The sequence below is a fragment of the Terrapene carolina genome, unplaced genomic scaffold (assembly GCF_002925995.2).
Source record: "Terrapene carolina triunguis isolate 2854851 unplaced genomic scaffold, T_m_triunguis-2.0 Scaffold88, whole genome shotgun sequence".
NCBI lineage: Eukaryota > Metazoa > Chordata > Testudines > Emydidae > Terrapene > Terrapene triunguis.
The window spans coordinates 1,789,568-1,813,945 of NW_020664439.1; the positions used below are offsets into that span (position 1 = coordinate 1,789,568).

Genomic DNA, 24,378 nt, shown 5'->3' on the forward strand with positions numbered 1-24,378 from the left:
CGCCCCTCCTGCACCCTGACCCCCTGCCCTGAGCCCCCTGCCGCACCCTGCACCCCCTGCCTCACCCCGCACCCCTCCTGCACCCCAACCCACTGCCCTGAGCCCCATGCTGCACCCCGACCCCCTGCCATACCCTGCACCCCGACCCCCTGCTGTACCCCTCACTCCTCCTGCACCCCACACCCCAACTTCCTGCCCTAAGCCCCTGCCACACCCCTCCTACAGGGAGGGAGCAGAGTTGGGGTGGGGATTTCAGGGAAGGGGTTGGAATGGGGGCAGGGAAGGGGTGGGAAGAGGCGGGGCCTCATGGAAGGGGTGGAGTGGGGGCGGGGCCGAGGGCGGGAGGTGTCAGTAATGTGGCCCTCGGGCCAATGTATTAGTCCTCATGTGGCTCTCGTGGTCATTTGAGTTTGAGACCCCTGATTTATATGAATCTTTGTTAACCACTTTCTTAAAGAAACATGAATTTCTAAAATGATGTGGAAAGGATCTGGACAGACAAATTACACACAGGCAATGGGCTTTGATTTGTGACCAAAAAAAAAAAAAAAAATCAACAAACTCAATTTGTAGTATGATAAAAGAATTTATTTAAGATACTACTTGTGGACTTGCTACCTTACATCCCCCAGATTGAGTGGGGATATTTGTTTGAGAAACTGTGATAAGAAGTGATTTTATGCATTATGGTGAATGTGTCTGTGATACATGAATGGGGGAGGAGTAGCTCCCTTTGATAGACACCCAGCCAGCCAGTTAGCTATAAAATCCCTCTTGGTCTGTTCTCTGCTTGCTTTACCTGTAAAGGGTTAACAAGCCCACAGGAAAAAGAAAAGGAGTGGGCACCTGACCAAAAGAGCCAATGGGAAGGTAGAACTTTTTAAAATTTGGAAAGAAACTTTCCCTTTATCTGTTGTTCTCTGGGCTGCAGGGACACGGAGCAGTAATGCTGTAACCAGCTTTAAGGCAGGTACAATTATAGATTATCAATTCATACCTCGAACCTACTTATCTGAAGCTTCAGATATGTAAATAAAATTAGGGGATGTCTACAGACGCGATTAGGGTTATTTCTTTTATTTCTTATTGGCTTGTGGACTCCTCTGTGCTAACCCCAGATGCTTTTGTTTGCTTGTAACCTTTAAGATGAACCCCCAAGAAAGCTATTTTGGATGCTTAATTGATGGAATTGCTCTTTTAAAATCTAGCAAAAGTCTAAGTTTCAGATGTATTTTCTTCCTTTTTTGTTTTTAATAAAATTTACCTTTTTTAAAATCAGGATTGGATTTTTGGTGTCCTAAGAGGTTTGGGGGGTGTGAAAGGGCTTGAGGGTACCCCACCGGGAAAAATTCCCAAGTGTTCCTTCCTAGGTCCAAGGGTTTTTTTTTGCATTTGGGTGGTGGCAGTGTTTACCAAGCCACGGTCAGAAAAAAGCTGTAACAACCTTGGGAGTGTAATACAAGCCTGGAGTGGCAAGTATTAATTTTTAGAATCCTTGTGGGCCCCCACCTTCTGCACTTGGAGTGACAGAGTGGGGATTTAGCCTTGACAGTATCCAATTATTAAAAAGAGTATTGGGATACTGTTTATACCCCAATATTACAAACTGTTAGTGAACTGCTACCAAATGATCCTTTACAAATCTTTCTGGGGCTTCCTAGCAAAAATGCTCAGAATTAAAGAAATAAAGTATTGATCTCATCTGCTAGTAACAGCTAGATTATACGAACCAGAAAATGTGTGATGTTATGGAAAAAACAAGAAAATTCAGATTCATTTAAGTCTCAAAAGGAAAAGATAAGTATAGTATGATGAGGTATATTATATCTGCATCGAGACAGGACTTTGGGCTTGGCCACATGAGAAGAATCTTCCTTTACTATCCATTTAGTAATACTGTAACATACTCCTGGAGGAATTCTGTGTCACTGTGCATGCGCAGAATTTATGTCCTCCGCAGATTTCTTTGCTTCCCTGCAGAAAAATTACTTTCTGATGGCGCAGCAAAGGGAAGCCAAAAGAGCAGTCATGCGACCCTCCCCAGCAGTATGTTTCAGGTGCTCAGGGCAGCCGGCAGAGAGGTAAATAACTGTGGGGCAGGGGACGGGACTAGGGGGCTGGTGGCTCCTACCCTGCGCCAGGCTCAGCTGCTAGTCACAGCTGGGCTGGGGAAGATGGGACTTCCTCTTACACTGCATGGCATCTGGAGCTGGGTCAGACCCACCCCCAGATTTCTCCCCCGCCTGCAGGAAGCTCTGCAATCTCCCTCACCCCCGCTTTCTGCACCCATCACTCCTCAGTTGCAGAGGGAGGGATCCCTGTGCAGGGAGCTGTTCCCCCATCTGCCCAAACCCCATGCATCCAGACCCCCATATACCCAGACCCTCCCACTGAGCCTGACCCCCCACACTCAGAACATCCCTGATGAGTCCCACTCCCTCGGCAACTGGACTACCCCGACGAGCCACCTGCACCTGGATCCCCACCCCGAGCCCCAACCATTTGCACCTAGATCCCACCTCACTGAGCTCCAACCATCTTCACTTGGACCCCCCTGCAGAGTCCCATTACTGTTGCACCCAGAACCTCCAACAGCCCCTATGCATCCGGATCCTCCCTGCAACCAGATCCTCCACTGAGCCACCCACACCCAGATTGCCCCACACAGAACCTTCTGGATGCCCCCACCTTAAGCCCCTCCACATTTGGATCCTGCCTTGCTGAGCCTGCCTGCCCACACTGAGGGGAAAAGCCTTGGGGCGTTTCTGCGGCAGGCCGGGTCCTTGCGCTGTGTCAGGGTTGGTTGCAGCCTCACCACTGAGTCCGTGTCCTGACAGGGGGAGGGAGCTGCACAGTGATCTCCCACCTCTGTGCAGCCAGTGACCGGTGCACCCCAATGCCAGGCTGGAGCCTCCACATTTATTTGACAAATACAATTTGCAGAATTTTGCACAATTTTAAAATATTGTGTGTAGAATTTTTAATCTATTGGCACAGATTTTTTAATCTTTTGGCGCAGAATGCCCTCAGGAGTATAAAATTTAGAATTTGTCTACACTAGACTTCTACCATGAGTTTGTCCACTGCTAACTATCTTCAGGCACTTAACACATTTGTAAAGGCTATTGTGGACATTAACCACTCCTTTGATCTAGAACAAACATTTCTAGCCTAGATCAAGTTATCAACTATAACCAGAATGAGCCACAAAGAAAACTTGAAAGGCAAATGGATTCATAATGCAAGATCCATTTCCCGAAGAGACTGTTAGCCAATATCATATATTTCCAGTATGTCTTGTACTCATGCTAAGCATTATTGTGGAAATGTACTAGTAGTTAAACTGTATAACCATACCCTCTGTTCTTCGTATATAGAAAATCTATCAGAAACAAGATATATGTTTTGTCAGGCTCGCCAAATATGAAGTATGCTAGGTATGGCTGGTACATTATGCTGGGGATGGTTGGTACAGATGTCTTTGTACACTAAAATATGGGTATGAAACTAAATTAGAAAAGAGAAGTAAGGTCTAATAATACAGTGGAATCATCTACTTGTAATACACAATTGAGCTCATATCTTGGGACATATTAAAAAATGTAACTACTGCAAGACTGTTCTCCAGAATGGTAATGTATAAACCTCTATGCTGCTCCTCCAACCCCCAAACCCTGTGCATCCAGACCCCCATATACCCAGACCCTCCCACTGAGCTTCACCCCCTGCACTCAGAACACCCCTGATGAGCCCCAACCCCCAGCACTCCAGACTGGTAATGTATAAACCTCTATGCTTGTGCTGATTTAATAAATTGATTGAGCCAAGTTATCTAATGTCTAGTTAATCAATAATTTAAACAAAACTACTAACAGCATCCACCAAAGCTGACTTGTGAAGTCTGATATGAAAAGATCCTTAAAAAAAACACAGATAGATGCTTTCATTCGGTTCCAAAGGGTTGCAACTCCTCTCTCAACCCACAAATCTGATTCAGTCATTGGTCTTCAGAGAAAGGCTCTGATAGATGGCAGAGCTTCCGTGTCTCAGGCAGTATAAAATTATTTCATGTAATCTACACCCACTGAGCCATCGAAGCCTTGGAAGCACTTGGGACTTTTTTGGGACACCTGATAAAAACAGATAATGGAAGTTCCTTTCATTCAAGAATGGATGGACAAAATAAGGTAGAGAGAGGCTTCCTGAGCCAAGTGAAAAGGGAAATCACCTTGGGAACATGCTTAATCGCCAATTTCTCTTAATGAAATTCCAGTTAAGAATCCCTAGTGGGCAAAGCTCAAAGACTCCTCAGGACAATCTGTAACTCTCGACAAAACTTCAGTGTGCTGCCCCCATGGGTGAAGCTATATACAGTGGGCAGGGGTCTGTGTACAATGGGTGGAACTCCATGCAGTGGGCGTGGCTATGTAGTACAGTGGCCAGACTTCTATGGTCCAGTGTGTGGCTGCATGGTATAGTGGGCAAAGCTGAGGTACAATGGGTGGAGCTCTATGCAGGGTGGGTTGGGGCTGTATAGTACAGTGGGCAGAGGGCTGACAGCATGGCAGCTGAAGGCAACAGGGGTGCCCATGACAGGGATAGCTCCAGGAGAGCAGCATTGGCAGCAGCAGAAGTACAGGCCATGAACATTTAAAAAAAAAAAAAAACTTCTCCCAGAAATCTGCCACTTTAGGCAGCTGCTTAGTTTGTCTATAGCTAGAAGGCCCCTGGCAGAGCTTGAAACAATGCTGCCAATTCAATTCATGATTTTATCACAAGTCTTGTGATACTTAGTGTTTCTCTTAAATTCCCAGCTCCTAGAGTCATATGATCATTCAACTTTGGAAACAAGCTTGAACACATGAACCAAAATGACTCAAAACCCAAAACGAAAGAAAGAATCCAAAATTTATTATTTTTAAATTTTCAATTTTTTGGGTCCTGGCATGATTTTTCAATGCCTGGGGTTGACAATTCTGAATTCACACTTTCTTGAATAAGCAGATGCCTAATAGAAGGTCTATTCAAAAGCTGAATCCAAAATTTTCCTTTGTTTAAAACCAGGACTAGTGAGAATATTTAGTAACAGATTAGATCCCCACAGGGATATGAAGCTTAGTTTTCTTGGGGAGTTCATACTCCAGTTCAACCACAAGTTTCTGGGCTAGATACAGAATCACTGGGCAAAATTTTGTCACATGTTGTCACAGGGTGACTGACTCTTGAGGGTAATATAGGGCCAGTGCACCTGTGCCGGATCAGCATACCCCTTAAATTGATTAATTAGGCCCTAGAGTGAGGGCATCTGATTTTAGTACCTTCCTAACAAGGGAGATTAATTGAACTGATTAATACCAGCTGTGGGAAGGAACTAAAAGAAGAAATAAAGAGAGTTAGAAGCTCAGTGAGAGGAGAGCCCTGAGGCACACAAGCCTGGGGGTCAGTACAGGCTCGAGAGACCCCCAACAGGTGAGAGATTGGTTCCTGGGGGGGAAACCCTGAAGAGGGTTTAGGGAATCTTTGGATTCCTGCTGGACAAAGGGAGTAGACTGGTAAGATTTATGAAAATTGACTTCGAATGGTGGGCCAAGACAGCTGGACTTTGAATTGATTAAATTTCTGGACTTTGTGTTAGTTAGTTTAATGCCCAACAGAGTAGACTTTATGAAGACCTCAGGGAAGAGAGATCAAACTTGCCCAAGCAGAAAGGCTGGGAAAGGACTGAATCTGTCCCCGTGATAGGGGTAAAAGGAATTATTATTTTCTTCTGAGTTAATAAAACCGGTCCTGAAGAACCAGACTTCTTGAATGATCTTGACCTCATCTGTATACTTCAAAATGCTTTTGGGAAAATGGGCACCATGACCTAGAGGATTTCAGAGCCACCGGTGACCAGTAGGAGGCACTCCTGTATGTGTCCAGCCCCCGACACGTGTAACATAGGAGATCAGAAAATAAAACATTAACCGTCCTTTCTTGCCTTAAAAATCTATGACTAAGGCTACAAGTTTGTCACGGAGGTCACGGATTCTGTGACTTTCCATAACCTCTGTGATTTCTGCAGCGGCCAGTGCATCTGGCTCAGGGACACATCAGCAAATGGAAATTGGGAGGGAGGGAGGAAGAGATCAAATGGACAGAATATAACCACTTTGAAGCAAGCTGCCCAACAAGTTTTGAAAACATTCTGAGGAATCTCCTCAGTCAGAAGTACTAGAGCCACTGACACAGAGTGGTTCTGAACCCTCAACCCTAACAACCACGGAAAAGAAAGCCTCAAATCCTGGGAGAACCCCACTGTACAGCCTGTAATAGAAGTTTCCTCTCCCATGCTGCCAAAAGGTCTGCTGAGGCAAGCTGCTTAGGAATAGAAAGGGAATGCTGTTGGCCTGATGCCTCTGACTGTTGAGAGAACATGGGGATTGCACCTAAAACTGTCTCTAAAATGGCTTGAAAAAAAGTACCATTACATTCAAACAGACCTCAGTGGTTCAGGAGCCAAATTAGCAATCAACATTACTCAAAAGAGCCACAGTGGTGTGAATTCATTTTTCCATTTACTATTTTTATATATATTATTCTCACAGCAAAATGACTGACCAAGTATTATTATTTTATCAACTACAATTGGTTAATAACTTAGATTGGTTAATAATTAAATCACACAGTGTTTTAATATTCTGTGCTGCAAAGAGCCGCAAGCGACACATTAAAGAGCCACTTGCGGCTCTCAAGCCTCAGTCTAAGTATCATTGGTTTAACTATTCCATTCCAGCCAAAACAAGCAGAAAGTGAGATCCTGAGTCCTTGGAGTCCTCCAGAGCCTACAAAGGGTAACCCACTCTCTCCTGCTGCTATCTACTGTGGAAGTAGAGCAAGAACTGACACGGATTTGAAGGGGATTTCAATGCATACAGTCTCTTCAGGTGAATAGAGCTGGACATTTTTTATATTTATTTATTTTGGACAAGTGAAAGAACAAAGACACCTAGCACAGGGGTTCTCAACTTTGAGGCCCCCACAACATGCTATAAAAACTCCACAGCCCAGCTGTGCCACAACACTGTGTTTCTGCATATAAAAGCCAGGGCCGGCGTTAGGGGATAGCAAGCAAGGCAATTGCCCAGGATCCCACGCAACAGGGGGCACTGCAAAGCTAAGTTGCTCAGGCTTTGGCTTCAGCCCCAGGTGGTAGGGCTTGGGGCCCGAGGGTGCAGTCCCGTGCGGTGGGGCTTAGGCTTTCTGTCCTGGGCCCTAGCGAGTCTTACACCAGCCATGCTTGGCGGTCCCCTTGAAACCTGCTCGCGGCCCACTGGGGGCCCCGGACCCCTGGTTGAGAACCACTGACCTAGTGTATGCTCACAAAGAAGATGGGGTGGCAGGTGAGATCCTACAAGGGCTGCCACTCTCACACCAATGGAGAAAGTCTGAGGGTGGGGCAGGATAATTGCCTTATCCCTGATAGCTCGAAAGGGAATTTGAGAGAGACAGGATTGGTGCCCTATCCCCAAATGAGTGGTCTTTGGGGTTAATGTGAAGGCAGTTGAAGCCTAAGAAAAAATCCTCTCTCTTCAATTTTCAAAACTTAATTCCTAGAGGGAAGAAAAAAAGGAAAAAGTTAAGGTACACCTGCACACAGGGCTTCTGGTTAAGAAAAAAAAGATTTGGGAGGTAATATAAATATATACCTACCTTGATTAATAACTCCTGTCTCCTTTTTTGCTAGTTGATGGAGTCATACCAATCTCTGTGAGGATTTGTACTCTTTAGAATGGGGACGGGGAAAGAGAGAGAGAAGGCTCTCGACAAACAAACTTTAACTGGAATTATTCCATGAAGTACACAAAATACTACAACTGCCTGACTAAACCATGCATGAGGAGTGTTGACCCAAGGTCTCCTGCATGTTTAGAAGCACTCACACTGAAATATACATTGTATGACTGTCACTTAGTTTAGATTTATTTTAAATCACTTTTTTCCACGGTACCTCGACATCCTGAACACTGGATAAAGAAGTTGATTAAATCCAGAAGTGCTATATCCCTGTCTTGTTTATATGATTCAATCCAGTCGTCCACCACAGACTGTCAAGAAAAAAAGAAAACGTATCAGATACTCTTAAAAAGATGTATAAATGCAAATGACTTTTCAGAACAATCTTTTCAGAAAGCAATTTTATAACTGAGAATGTACTTCACACAACTGTGTGAGTACAAATTCAGAAATCAACAGGCCTTCCCTTAGCTGGTGGAGACAGAACAAATACTGCTAGAGCCCCGGTCTACATGCATTGTTTTCTAGTGTTAAAAAAGGATAAATAATTAGCTGCTCAAAGGCAAATTAATTAAAAAACCAAAACTGTGCTTGAGGTATTTATTCAATCTAACAAGTTTGTTGAGAACAGAAGCATTCTGTCTTATTTCAGAACTCTAGCAAGATAACATTTTCAGCAGGGTAACATTCTCTGGGGATAAGCATCTCATTTATTTTGCAAGATGGAAGTCTTCTAATGTTGATAATAGTCAATGAGCCATGGGTCACAATTTTAAAATAGAGTATATGATTTGATTAAACTGTTGATGATGGGAAACATTCTAAACTAAAAAATAATAGGTGGGACTTCTTTATGCTGATTGTGGCTGATAACCAAAGAGCCACCTATACCATTGCAACAAAAAACTGAGCCATGGTCTCTCAGAACTCAAGTGGGGACCACAGTATTGGGGAAACACTTTTACATTACTCATAATGAGGTGTACAAAGTCTGCCATCAACAGTTATGATAGCAGGAAGGGGGACAGACAAGTAAACAGGAGACAAGAGCTGTTTAACATCTATCATATACTAGGTCACCATGGATGAAGAGCAGGCTCAGCTGCTTGATAAGTTAAGGCACTGAATGAACACTGCCCGTCAGTGGAAGAGGGCAATCAAGGAGTAAGAGAGTGTATGGCACAGGCACAAAACCAGATAGAAAGTGCGTAAAGACACACACTAGAGATGTCTTCAGCTGTTCCCCCTGCACCAACTTAACCCTAAAAACCTAATGCTGCTACTCTATAATTGCTGGGGCAGGAGGGGAGGTGTCACATGGTATTACAGCAGCTGATGCAGTCAAGGAAAATGGTAGAGGTGGAGACAATGGAAAAAAGCTAGGAAAAAGCACCAACCTCTCTGAAGGAACAAGAAGAGAGTATGAGGTTCTTCTTGACCCCACTACCATGAAATCACTATCTTCTGAGGGAGGTAAAATAGGTGAGGGTTCCTCCCATATCCCAACACCATCACCCCCTTAACTTAGGGAACAACATTACTAAAACCCTTAGTTTCCTTAGTTCCAAAGATAAATAGCATAGCAATACAAACAATTAGTAACATTTTAGTCAATTAAAAATGTGTGTATGTTTATTTATTCTACATGTGAAAAAACACCCCTCTAAGCGCAGCAAGTTTCAGCGCTGTAAAGCGCCAGTGTAAACAGTGCACCAGCGCTGGTAGCCACGCCTCTCATGGGTATGGGTTTTTTAAGAGCACTGGGAAAGCTCTCCCAGCGCTCTGCTGTGACTAGATAAACCATGTTAAAGCATTGCCACGGCAGCGCTTTAGCGTTGCCAGTGTAGACTAGCCCAGAGGCTTAGGGACACCCAGAGCACAGGGTTGCATCCTTGATCATTTTGACTAATAGCCATTGATGGACCTATCCTCCATGAATTTATCTAATTTTTTTTTTAACCCAGTTATACTTTTGGTCTTGACAACATCTCCTGGCAATAAGTTCCACATGTTGACTGCCTTGTGTGAAGAAGTACTTATGTTTGTTTTAAACCTGCTGCCTACTAATTTCATTGGGAGACACCTGTGTGAAGGAGTAAATGATACTTCCTTATTCACTTTATCCACACCATTCATAATTTTATAGACCTCTATCATCATCATCAGTGGGAGGGATAGCTCAGTGGTTTGAGCATTGGCCTGTTAAGCCCAGGGTTGTGAGTTCAATCCTTGAGGGGGCCACTTAAGGATCTGGGGCAAAATCAGTACTTGGTCCTGCTAGTGAAGGCAGGGGGCTGGACTCGATAACCTTTCAAGGTCCCTTCCAGTTCTAGGAGATAGGATATCTCCATTAATTAAAAAAATATATTTATTTAATTTAATTTTAATTTATTTATTTAAATTTATACCTTCTTTCCCCTCCCTCCCGGCGCCTCACCAGTCCTCTCTTTTCTAAGATGAACAGTCCCATTCTTTTTAGTCTCCTCATACGGAAGCTGTTTCATATCCCTAATTATTTTTGTTGCCTTTCTCTCTGTACTTTTTCAAATTCTAACATATCTTGTTTGAGAATGAGGAGACCAGAACTGCACAGTACTCCAGATGAGGGTTACCATGGATTTATATAGTAGCATTATGATCTTTTCGGTCTTATTTTCTATCCCTTCCCAAAAGTTCCTAACTTTCTGTTAGCTTTCTTCACTGAGCAGATGTTGCCAGAGAACTATCCACGATGACTCCAAGATCTCTTTCTTGAGTGATAACAGCTAATTTAGAACCTCATTATTTTGAATGTATAGTTGGGATGTTTTCCGATGTGCATTACTTCGCATTTATCAACACTGAACTTCATCTGCCATTTTGTTCCCCAGTCACCCAGTTTTGTGAGATCCCTTTGTAACTCTTTGCAGTCTGCTTTGAATTTAACTATCTTGAGTAATTTTGTATCATCTGCAGACTTTGCTTCCCCCCAGTGTGTACCCTTTTTTCCAAATCATTTATGAATACATTTAACAGCTCTGGTCCCAGTGCAGATCCTTGGGGGACATCACTATTTATCTCTTTCCACCGTGAAAACTGAGCATTTAGTCCTGCCTTTTGTTCAAACAGTTACTTATCCACAAGAGAGTCCTCCCTCTTATCCCATGACAGCTTACTTTGTTTAAGAGCCTTTGATGAGGGACCTTGTCAAAGGCTTTCTGAAAGTCCAAGTACACTATATCCACTGAATCACCCTTCTCCACATATTTGTTGACTATCTCAAAGAATTCTAATAGGTTGATGAGGCATGATTTTCCTTTACAAAAGCCAAGTTGACTCTTCCCCAATATAATGTGTTCATCTCTATGTCTGATGATTCTGTTCTTTACTATAGTTTCAACCAATTAGCCTTGTACTGAAGTTAGATTTACTGGCCTGTAATTGCCAGGATTGCCTCTAGAGCCTTTTTAAAAAATTGGTGTCACATTAGCTACCCTCCAATCATCTGGTACAGAGACTGATTTAAGTAGTAAGTTATACACCACAGTTGTTAGTTCTGCAGTTTCATATTTGAGTTCCTTAAGAACACTCGGGTGAATGCTATACACTCCTGATAACTTACTACGGTTTAATTTATAAATTTGTTCCAACACCTCTTCTACTGACACCTCAATCTGCAACAGTTCCTCAGTTTTGTCACCTAAAAAGAACCGCTCAGGTGTGTGAATCTCCCTCACATCCTCTGCAGTGAAGACAGATGCAAAGAACTCATTTAGCTTCTTCTTACTTGCCTGGTCTTCCTTGAGTGCTCCTTTCGTACCTCGATTGTCCAATGACCCCACTGATTGCTTGGCAGGTTTCCTGCATCTGGTGTACTCAAACTTTTTGTAGTTAGTTTGTGTGTCTTTTGGTTGTTGCTCTTCAGTTTATTTTTTGGCCTTTTATACTTGACTTGCTAGAATTTATGCTCATTTCTATTTTCCTTCATTGGATTTGACCTCCAATTTTTAAACAATTTTTTTTGGTCTCTACCTCATTCACTCTGTTTAGCCATGGTGGCATTTTTTTGTTCTCTTACTTTTTTTTTTTTTAATATGGGGGTATACAATTAGTTTGAGCCTCTATTATGGCACTATTCACAGATATACACCAAAGAATTATCAGTGGGAAAAATCTTCTATTCCTTCTCATGCAGGGGGATATTGAATTCCTATCAGAGAAAATAACTTATAGGTAAGATTAAAATATTCTGTCTGATGAGTGCCTAGCCAGCAAGCCTAACCAAAGGGTTGGTGCTAGCAGTAAAACATACTGAGCATGAAGGCACCATTAAACAGATGGAGGGAAACGGCCTTCACTTGAGATTCTAGTAATTATCCTTTTTGTAGCTTTAATTTTTGTTTCCTATAGCATAAAAGACTTTTCTGCTACATGGTCCATACCTTGTGCACAAATCAGCAATACATCTTAATCTGCCTGGGCTGCTGGGAGGCAGAAGCAAGTTCTCTGATACTTAAGTGCTCTGGTGTCTATTTTACTCCCTGTAGACCTGGAAAATGGTTAATTAGCGTAACTCTTGGGTCTTCAAGATGTGTTGTACATATATCTATTCCACTTTAAGTGTGTGCACGCCCAGTGTATTCAAGTCGGAGTTTTCAATACCAGTCCCGAAGAGGTGGCTCTTGTGCACCTCATCTGCTCATAGAATCAAAAATCATAGAAATGGTAGGGCTGGACGGGACCTTGAGAGGTCATCTAGTGCTAACCCTTTGCACTGAGGCAGGACCAAGCATACCTGGACCATCCCTGATAGATGTTTGTCTAACCTGTTCTCAAAAACCTCCAATGACAGACTCCACAACCTTCCTTGAAAACCTACTCCAGTGCTTCAGTATCCTTATAGTTAGAAAGTTTTTCCTAATATCTAACCTAAATCTCCCTTGCTGAAGAGTAAGCCCATTACTACTTCTCCTACCTTCAGTGGACATGGAGACCAGACTGTTATCCATCACTGTCTTCTTTATAACCGCACTTAACATACTTGAAGACTTATCAGGTTCCTCCCTCAATCTTCTCTTCTCAAGACTAAACATGTCCAATTTTTTTTTTTTACTTTTCTTCAGAGGTCAGGTTATCTAAATTTTGTTTATAATTTGTGTTGCTTTCCTCTGGACTTTCTCCAGTTTATCCACATCTTTTTTAAAGCGTGGCATCCAGAATTGGACACAGTATTCCAGTGGAGAACTCACCAGTGCTGAGTAGAGGAACAATTAGCTTTCATGTCTTACATATGACGCTCCTCTTAATACACCCCAAAATATTAGCCTTTTTTGCAACTGCATCACATTGTTGACTCATATTCAATTTGTGATCCACTAGAATGTCCAGATCCTTTTCAGCAGTACTACCATCTAGCCAGTTATTCCCCATTTTGTACTTGTGCAATTGATTTTTCCTTCCTACATGAAGTACTTTCCACTTCATTGAATTTCATCTTGTTGAATTCAGACCAATTCTCCAATTTATCAAAGTCATTTTGAATTCTAATCCAGTCCTACAAAGGGCTTGCAACTTCTCCCGGCTTGGTGTCATCTGCAAATTTCATAAACATACTCTCCACTCCATGATCCAGGTCATTAATGAGAATACTGAATAATATTGGACCCAGGACTGACCCCTGTGTGACCCACTAGATATGTCCTCCCAGATTGATAGCAAACTCTTGATAACCACTCCGAGTAAAGGATTTCAACCAGCAGTGCACCCTTCTTATAGTAATTTCATCTATATGGTATTTCCCTAGTTTGCTTATGCACATGTAGGGCTGTGTCAAAAGCCTTACTGAACTCAAAATATCTCACTGTTTCTTCTCCCCATCCACTAGGCTAGTAACCCTGTTGAAGAAAATTAGGTTGGTTTGGCATAATTTTTTCTTAATAAATCCATGCTGGTTATTCCTATAACCCTATTATCCTCTCGGGGCTTACAAAATGATTTTTTAATAATTTCTTCCAGTATCCTTCCATGTATTGAAGTTCGGTTGACTGATCTATAATTCCGCGGGTTCTTTTTCCCCCTTGCTAAAGATAGATACTCTGTTTGCCCTTCTCCAGTTGTCTAGAACTTCATCCTGCTCCATGAGTTCTCAGAGATAATTGCTAACTGTTCCACGGCTGCATCAGCTAGTTCCTTAAGTAACCTATGATGAATTTCATCAGGTCCTGCCGACTTGAACACATCTAACTTATCTAAATATTCTTTTAAAACTGTTCTTTCCCTATTTTGGCTTGTGTTCCTCCCCCCTTGTTGTGAATACTGTGTTAAGTATCTGGTCACAATTAATTTTTTTTAGTGACGACTGAAGCAAAACAGGCATTAAACATCTCAGCCTTCTTAAGGTCATTCATTATTAGCTCTTCTTCCCTGCTAAATAGGGAACCTACACCTTCCTTTGTCTCTTGCTTCTAATGTGTTTATACAAACTCTTATTTCCTCATGCCACCAGCTGAGGGTAAAAAGGGGCAGAACCGCACAACCATTCTTCAGTTCCTTCATCCGAGAATCATGATGGTAATAAGACTGACACAGAAGGAAGCGGGGGGGAAGCATGCTGTGGAATAGATATGTGCACAACACATCTCAAATTACTACAGTTACAGTACAGGTAAGTAACCATTTTTTCTTCAACTACTTGTATACACCTAAAATGGAATAGATATGACTTTCAAGTAGTATTCCTTCTGATGGTGCGAGCTGAAGATTGCATTACAATTTTCCAATATCTGGTTCAGCCCTCGAACCAGTTGTGATGGCATAATGCTTTACAAAGGTATGTACTGTGACTAGGTTGTCTCTTTGCAAATGTCCATGTGGGATATATTTCTTAGGAATGCTACTGAGCTCTGACGAAATGAGCCAATAATTTTTAAGACGGCAATACCTCACTTACATCATAATAGGTTTAAGAACATTAAGAACCAAGAAGAACCAAGTTTAAGTCCCAAGACAGAACTGGACCTCTAACTGGTGAGTAAATTCTCAAACCATTTAAAAAACCTGCCCAACAGAGTGTGGAAAAAATGGAACGTCCTAGCATAATATGGTAGTTAAATGCACCCTTAATGAACTGATTGAGGTGCCTCTCCCTTTGAAGTGTAACATCCTCAATCTGGTCCTAAATCGTATGGAGATACGTTGTAGCAAGCAGCCCAGACTGAAAATCTTCTCCATTTTGCCAAGTAAGTAGTCCTAATGGAGCTTTTTCTACTGTTAATTGAAATGTTCTGAACAATCCAAGAACAAATCTTTGCCAGAGGATTTAGACACTCAACAGCCACGTCCTGAGATGAAGGCAGTGAAGCTTTGACTCAGTGTGATAAATAAGAAGGGGAATAGCTCCCTTTTGTGGACACCCAGCCAGCCAGTTGGCTATGGAATTCCTTGTGGTGGTTGTTCTCTACTTGCTTGATCTGTAAAGGGTTAACAAGCCCACAGGTAAAAGGAAAGGAGTGGGCACCTGACCAAGACAGCCAATGGGAGGGCTAGAACTTTTTTAAATTGGGAAAAAACTTCCTTTTGTCTGTGTGTTGTGGTTCTCCAGGAAAGAGAGGAACAGGGAGCAGTTATGCACTGAGAAGCTTAAGCCAGATATGAAAAATGATCAGCTCATACCTAGAGATTGCTTATCTGAACCCCCAGATATGTAAGTAAATTAGGGGATGTCTAGAAAGACGCGATTAGGTTTATTTCTGTTTATTTCTTATTGGCTTGTGGACTCCTCTGTGCTAACCCCAAATGCTTTTTGTTTTGCTTGTAACCTTTAAGCTGGACTTCAAGAAGGTTATTCTTGATGTTTAAATTTTGTAAGTGGGTTTTTTAAAACTAGCAAAAGCCTAAGTTCCAGATGTATTTTCTTTCTTTTTGTTTTTAATGATATTTACCTTTTTTAAGAACAGGATTGGATTTTTGGTGTCCTAAGAGGTTTGTGCATATGCTGTTAAATTAGCTAGTGGCAACAACTGATTTCCTTTGTTTTTCTTTCTCAGCTCTTCACCAGAGGGGGGTGAAAGGGCTTGAGGGTACCCCACAGGAAGGAATTCCCAAGTGCGCCTTTCTGGTGTCAAAGGGGTTTTTTGCATTTGGGTGGTGGCAGCATCTACCCATCCAAGGTCAGAGAGAAACTGTAACCTTGGGAGTCTAATACAAGCCTGGAATGGCCAGTATTCATTTTTAGAATCCTTGCAGGCCCCCACCTTCTACACTCGAAGTGCCAGATTGGGGAAATCACCCTTGACAGTAGTCCTAGTGGAGCTTTTTCTACTGTTAATTGAAGTGTTCTGAACAACTGAAGAGCAAATCTTTTCCAGAGGATTTAGCCACTCAACAGTCCCGTCATGAGATGAAGGCAGTGAGGCTTTGACTCAAGAGATCCCATTCCAATGATAATAGTAGAGGAGATTAAACCGAAAGCCTCAGGTGGTCAGAAAACCAGTGTCGCCTCAGCCACTCCAAAGCTATTAGGATGATCATTGTGTGGTCCTGCTTTAGTTGTTGTATTACCTCGGGATGAGTGGAATCTGTGGAAGTGCATATAGTACCCAATTTCCTGTCTTCCCTCCTCCACCCCTGCTTGGTAACAGGAATGTATCCATGAGAGAACCAGGGTTCTAACCTGCCCTGACACAGAATTGATGGCATTTTCTGTTTTGTTTTGTTGCAAAACAGGTCTACACGGGGGATTCCCCGTCTCTAGAAAATCAGCCTATGTTGCTTTTCTCATGGATCAACCATGATCCTCCAGGAACTTTCTGCTGAAATGGTCTGCAAGAGTATTCTGTACTCCTGAAAGATGAGAGGCCTTGAGTGTAATCCTTTTCTGAATACATAGCTTACTGGATCTGGAACCACCCTGCTTGTTCTGACAGAACATTGCTGTGATATTGTCTATTAGAATCTGAATTGTTAAACCCTTGATGTAAAGTAAAAAGGTCTGGCATGCCTGCTGCATGGCCTTAGCTCCAGCACATATACATGCAGTGTTGACTCCTGAACTGACTATAGTGCTTGAGCCTGCATTCCCTGTAGGTGTGCACCCTACCCTAAGTTAGATGCATTCTAACCAGTTTTCAGTGGAAGGGGAAAAGAGAATGGCAACCCTTTGCATGCACTGATTGAGTTCTTCCACCAATCTCAGAACAGAACCCTGGCAATTTTGTGAATCAGCATGCCCAGAGAATGTTTGCTTGCGCGACAGACTCGCTTCAGCCAAGCCTGCATGCATCGCAGCTGAAGTCCGGCAGGCTGAGTCAGATACATGCAGGAAGCCATATGTCCCAACCACCAGAGACAAATCCTCAGTGTTGTCCTTGAATGGGACTGCAGGCTGTTGCAGAATCTAGAATAGCGTGAAACCTGTCCTTCACTCCAATGAACTCAATTCTTTGTACTCAGGACAGAACTGATTTGTCCTGGTTTATTAATCAGCCCAGCTGAACAAACAGGGAGTGAGTTTACTGCACGTTATCCTCCATTTCTTGACTGAACTGGCCATAGATCAAACAGCTGGTGGGTATTTCCAGATACAGAAATACCTGCCAATTCTCCCTGAAGTGAGCCATTTATAACTGACATGCACTTGATAAAGACCCTTGGAGCCAAGGACAGACCAAAGGGGAGGACAGTATATCGGTAGTGGAGACCTGTCACTATCTACCTCAGATACTCCATGTGGCTCGGTTAGATGCCCACATGATTCGCAACCCTGCAAATCAAGAGCAGCACATCAGTCATCAGGATCCAAGGAAGGAATAATGGTAGCAAGGGATACCATCCGAAATTTCATTTTGTTGATAAACGTGTGTAGCTTTTGCAAATCTAGGACGGTCCTCAGACCTTGGGCATAAAGAAGTACTGAGAGTAGAAATCCCTCCTCCTAGGTTGAAGGGCCACTTCCTCTATTTCTCAGACAAAGAAGAATCTGCACCTTTTGAAGTGCAGACTCATGAGAGTGGTCACTGAAAAGTAGATAGCAGATAAGATAGACTGAAATTAAATTATGTAACCTAGCTTCACAGTTCTCAGAACTCACTGATCCAACAAAATGGCACAACTTGTTTCCAATGGAAGTGATTGGGAGGAAAGCAGTCACATAGACTGCTTTGGAACAGATGAGTGTTGGTGTGATGTGTCCAAAGTAGTAGGAGCTGGTGGCCTTCTGAGTTTTAAGATGCCCCTGAGACTTATCAGCCTGTCTGGAAGCGTACTAAAGCTGTCTATACAGAGATCTGTATTGCCTCCTCTGTAAGGCTGCTGTACAGAACCCAAGAGAATGTAGTGATGCTTGAGAATCCTTGAGAAAATGCAACGCTTCATCAGTCTTGTCATAGAAGAGATTGCATCCCTCAAAAGGTAGTTCCTCAAGAGTCTGTTGTATTTCTGTAGGGATCCCAGACATCTAAAGCCAAGAGGCTCTACGCTTTGTGACAGATGTCACCACAACCCCAGAAGCTGTGTCACCAGCAAAAAGTGCTGCCTGAAGAGAAGTCCTTGTAACAAAATGGCCCTCCATAACAAAGGAATTAAACTCTTCTCAAACATCCGCTGGGAGATTGTCAATAAATACTGTCATGAAATCCCAGTTTAAAAGGTCATATTTTGAAAGTAATGCATGGTAGTTAAACACATACATTTGAAGGCAGTTTCTCTCTTGCCCAAATAATAGCAGTATCTTCGGCAACAACCATCACTGTTCTCATCCCAAAGTCTATGACAATGCAGAACAGAAGCGGGGATGGTATGGCAACCTTGCCTTACACCAGAAAATCTTTAAACTATTCTGTGTGTCTGCTCTCTATCCTAATGCAGCATGCAGACTTGTCATATAAGACATATCAAATCAACAATCTTTCCTAGAATTCCATAGTGGGTCAAGATCTTCCAGAGTGCTTCTCTGTGGACACTAACAAATGCTTTTGTAAAATCAATGAAGTTAAAAATAATCTTCTGCGGGTATTCCAAGCTTCACAATAAATCTTCTCAGGGAATGTAGGTAAGTTCACTATTTCTTCACATACCTCTACGTATGTTAGTGGTTCTGGCTGGTTGAGCACAGCCTTGACATGTTTCATCCAACAGGCTTCTATGTTAAAAGTGTACCGTCTCAAGCCTTCACAATGCATCAACAATTCGAGAACTGTGATGTCAGTTGTTTGGATACTAGAAAAAGCTTTTTATAATCCCCTCTCTTGTACATCTTCTCAGCTTCTCTTGCTTTGCTTTCCATCTATTCTCTCATCTCTTCTGCCTGATCTTTTACCTTCCTTGTCTGTATTTGCATATTTTTGTTCTAGAATAGCTGGGACTGTATCTTGACACAATGGGAAGGCTTGAGAGCTCTGAAGACCCTGAGAGCTATGCTGGAGGGAGTGTAATTCTTTGTAGGGTCACCAAAGACAGATAGGTCAAAGGGCAGAAGCCAGATTAAAGGCAGTCCACCAATCATCCTAGTAGGTTGTTAAGAGTCAGGCTAACAAACGTAAAAAATGCTGTTACAGACACAAAAACCATAGGCAAGTGTCAGACTTGCAAATACGAACACCAACTGTGGAGAACTATAATCCAGTGCAAAGACGACAAGATAGTTCTGGCCAACCAGTAAATTCAGCCGACACTGTGATGATGGAGAATCAAAGCCACAAGGAAGCGCTCCATCTGAAACAGCTATCTTCACAAGTAAAGTTGGAATCTTAAATCGCTTTGGAGCACAGGTAGACTGCCATGAGTTATCAGAGAAATAAAAATCTTTGGCCTAATTATACTTGAACTGAGTGAGATGAGATGGACTGGACGAAGCAAATTATCATCTGTGTGACTGTTTTCTATTCGGGAAGAGAGGATGATAAACATCAGGAATAAGAAGGCTTATTATTGAGTAAGGAAGCTACTGAAAGAATGGGAACCTGTTAATTTAAGAATATTGACTGTTCACTGACGATCCATGCAAAAGTCATAGTTGTTCAGTGCTAACAAATAATGAAAACTGATCAAAGACTGTTTTTATGAGAGACAGCAGAGTATCTTTGGCAATACCAAGAAATATGACATTCTTATCCTGATGGGAGATCTAAATGCACAGGTTGTTTTGATAATACTGGATATGAACACATTATGAGCAGAAATGGCATCCTAGGGCAGAATGAAAATGGCGAATGTTTTGTTGAACTCGGCGGACTATATAATTATTGCATTTGGGGAAACACTATTCTCACACAAGGACAAACTGACATGGAGAACAAATGAGGTCTTCATCCAGCAGCAGCTTGACCACGTTGCCATTAGTAGGTGTAGATGAAGATCACTGTTGGACACCACGGTGTATACAAGTGCTATGTTGGAAGTGACCATCATCTTGTCACTGGGACAATCAAAATAAAACTAAAAATGACATCACTACTCAAGGCAGACAGTGTGCATAATAGTAGAAATGCAGCAGATGCATCAGCAAAGGTGCATTTCAAGGTGCAACTCCCCAGTAGATTTGTAGAGTTAAAGACACTGACAGATGACATAGAAAAACTAGAGTCTGAAGACGACCTCTGTGTAAGCTCGAACGCTTGTCTCTCTCACTAACAGAAGTTGGTGTAACAAAAAATATTACCTTGTCCACCTAGTCTCTCTAATATCCTGGGACCAGCATGGCTACAACAACACTGCAAAGAAGAAAAATGGAAGCTTTTCAAAGAAGCAAGTGTGGATGCAGCCAGGATTACAATAATGGTGAGAAGATAGAAGAAAGAAGAATGCCTCCAACCAAATGCATATAGGTTTTTGGAGAAAGAAACAAATTAAATAAGAGAATTCAACACCCTCATGTTCCCATTGCATTGTCCCACACCTCCTCTTCCACTCCCCCTAGTCCCCTTCCCCTCCCCATCACCTGATCAAACAACCCCTCCCTCCGTCTACTCTTCCACTCCTAATCATCCTCCCCTCCCAGAGAGTATTTGTCTCTATAGTTTATTTTCTTTTTAAAAAGTATTAGCACTTTCTAAATATTGTGCTTTTCTCGGATTACATTTCTTCAAAATAAATATCCTCTTTGCTAGAGGTACATTGGTGCAATATGCCTGCTTCTTTTTTTAAATTCAGATTTCTGCCCTGGGTTGCCCAAATTTGGATCACTATCAGAACTCTGCATCCCTATGAGGCATACTTGGATTGTATTAATATCTGGTAACTGTACATTTTAGAGCACTTAGAAAAGTGAAGTTGAAACAGAAAACCAGTCTCAACCTTCACTATGGTAGAGCTTTTGCTCTCCTATAATAATGGTCACTTTTGGATTTAAAATCTATGAAAACCAGACCATGAAAAGGTTTGAGTAATTTTGGACATGCCCAATCAACAAAAATGTGCAAAAAATATAGCTCTTTTTGAGATTTGTTAATTTCTTCCCTATTTCTCACAGATCGGTGAACCCCTTAAAAGACTGACTAAAAAAGATGCAGGATGGTGTTGGGAAATCCATCCATCTGTTTGAAATGCTTTCAAACAGATCCAAAAGTGAGTGATTAACCATCTGATCCTGAAATATTATGGTATAATTTAATATAATGCTAGTGAATGCAGAATGGGTGCAACATTATTACAAAATGATCAGTCAATAGCACTTGCTTCCAGGACACACTTTCCAACAGAGCAAACCCATGCTCAAATACAGAAAGAATTCCTACTCACTGCTTTTCCATATACCAAGTTTGACCAGTATCTCCTGGGCCATGATCATATCCATGCAGAAACAGACAACAAACCTTTGAAATTAATATTCAAAAAGCTATTGTTAACAGCTCCAAACTATCTTGAAATAATATCAAAAATATCACTTGCATGTGCAATGCAAAAGATTGTCTTTGATGTTCATCCTGATGTTCTGATTGTGCATATCTTTTGTCCACAGCATGAGTGCCAAAAGACAGTGAGAGCTTGACAGCCCTTGATTATGAAATCTTCTACATGCACCAGGAGGCAGAGTTTCATCAGGAACATCAGCCAAGCAGAATTCTATTGTGTGACAGGTAAGCAGGTGCCCCAGATACAGACATACCCAAATGCACAGTCAATTTTAAGCATTTGGAACAGTCTATAGGTCAGGATGACCAGACAGGAAGACATCTGCCCAGCCACTTAGATTTTCTTTGTCTAGCCAATATTCAGTTCAAATACACTGACACTACAAAATGGTATTCTATATTAAGGCAGTAGGGTAAAGACCTAAAGGTCTGAAATCCTGAAATGCTAGCTTTCATACACTGAAACCTGTTGGTGTTGAAGCATGTTTACATAGGGCCAAGATGTCCTGTGTTGGCCAAACATAAGCAGTGAAGTCAAAGATTTCATACATCAGTGAAGTATCTGCAATAAATTCCTAGCAAGTCACTCATGATGCACTAAATATTTGATCTATCGCAGAGCAAGTCAGGCATGGACCTACATATATTAGGAAATCAAGTATCCCTCCTAATCCTTGATTATAATTTCTGATTTTATTAGGAAAAAGTCCTGTGCACACAAGAGCAGCTTCTACCACTTAATGCTATGAAGAATCAGCATAGAATCCCAGAAATTGTTGATACAGATAATGGGCCTCAGTGGGCCTGTAGGTAAATTTTCAGTTTGCAACATAAGCAGGATTTGAACATATCACATCCTTTCTGCATCACAGCCAGTCTAATGGTAAAGCAGAAGCAGATCTCAAGATTGCCAAGTAGTTGGTAAAAAAGGCGTACTGGCATAACAAAGACCCATGCACAGCATCACTTGACTGGAAAAATACGCCAACAGAAGGCATGGAGAGCAGACCAGAACGGCATCTCATGTCACACCACATACAGTCTGTTACTTACAGAACAACTTTTCAACAAAGCTGCAGTGGAAAAGTTGAGAACACAAATTAAACAGCAATGACAACAAGCCAAATACTACTATGACAGAGGTACCAAAATGCTCTTTGAATTCCACATAGAACAGTCAATATGAGTACAGGCAGTACCTAACAACAGAGACAACAGACAGGGGGCAGGGAATATTTGCAAAGAATAGCACATGGTAGAAATACAAACAACTCTACCTCTGCAACTATAATTCCCTTAGAAGAATCAACAAAAAAATTATCCTGAACAGAAGACACAAATGAATCCTACCACAGATCAAGATACAAGGAAAGTCTGCAACCAATGTGAAGTGAGTTCACTTGAGCTTCATGAGTTCACAAAGACAATGCCAGAAAAATCTAGGAGCACAGAAATCTCCTGAGGGCAAACAGCAACAGGAGGAAGGCCTGAAAATAAAACTACATGAAGCAAAAGAGCAGTAAAGTTGCTTTGTAATTTCAAAGACTATGTTATTGATTAAAAAGATTCAGTTTCCATTATAGGAAGAGATATTACAGAGCACTCTATAAAAAAAATACATCAATGCACATGTATATGTAGATAGAGTGCCATCTACCAACACAAGAATATGTAGTATTGTCTGAAAGTTGGTAGGTTCAATAATGTTATTGTTGTGCACTGCAAAGCCCTGCACAGAAAGAGCCACTAACAAGAACTCTGTCCGTTCATAATGATCGTGTCACAAGCTCTACAAGAGAGACAAGGTGGGTGAGGTAATATCTTTTATTGAACCAATTTCTGTTGGTGAGAGATACAAGCTTTCAAGCTTACATAGAGCTCTTCTTCAGGTCTGTGTAAGCTTGAAAGCTTGTCTCTCCCACCAACAGAAGTGGTCCAATAAAATTTATTACCTTATCCACCTTGTCTCTCTAATGTCCCAGGAACAACACCACAGCTACAACAACACTGCATACACCAATCTCTACAAGTCAGTATGGAGGCCCTCAGGAGGAATGAAAGGGTAGAAAAGGCATATATATATATATATCCAAGTCTGACCAGTTTTTAACCTTGGTTTCTGAAACACTGGTGAACGTGGTTTTTCTCAGTCTATATTTGCAACTAAACAAGTGTTAAGCATAATTTCAGCTCTATCTGTACTAACACCTATTGTCAATAATGAGTCATTTTTTACTGTTGACTGGGGTAAAAATTTCACCTAAGTGCCTAAGCTACTACTGAAAATGGGACTTAGGAATTTTTGAAAATTTTGCCCCAGGCATTAGAGTGACCTCACCCACACTACTACTTTCTTCATGTGCCCAGGGCTCCTGCCCTTTAAAAAGACCCCTCTTCCAACAAGCTCAGCACACTTCCTTCACAATAAATAAATCAATTCATTAAACTGCCACTTTCCCTAACTCAGTTCCTTCTGAATTGAATCCCAAAGTGTCACGACACACACACAAATTTCTCCTTTGAAATTTGCCAAGGACAGGCAGTACTGTTGGAATCTGTGTTCCCACCACCTTTGTATCTTGCTATAAGTGGATCCTATTCAGAACAGAAGCAATGCAACTATTTCTTAAACAACTGAGTTCCACTCACAAAGGCACTCACACAAAAAAAAAAAAAAAAAAATAATCTACAGCAGCACAGCAGTCACTTGTATCTTTTCTCTGGCTTCCATTTTTATCAATGGCTCTCAGATAAACAGCCAACACAGATCAGATCA

At 41.9% G+C, this 24,378-nt stretch overlaps 1 protein-coding gene across 1 annotated transcript in view; it reads right to left on the reverse strand.

The window, feature by feature from the left end:
* Positions 1-24,378, reverse strand: part of STAG1 (stromal antigen 1) — a 383,395-nt gene that overhangs the window by 273,592 nt on the left and 85,425 nt on the right. Inside the window, exon 5 of the mRNA XM_026649889.2 lies at positions 7,991-8,087. Within this exon, the coding sequence (XP_026505674.1) occupies positions 7,991-8,087 (97 nt within the window). The remainder of the gene's footprint in view (positions 1-7,990; positions 8,088-24,378) is intronic.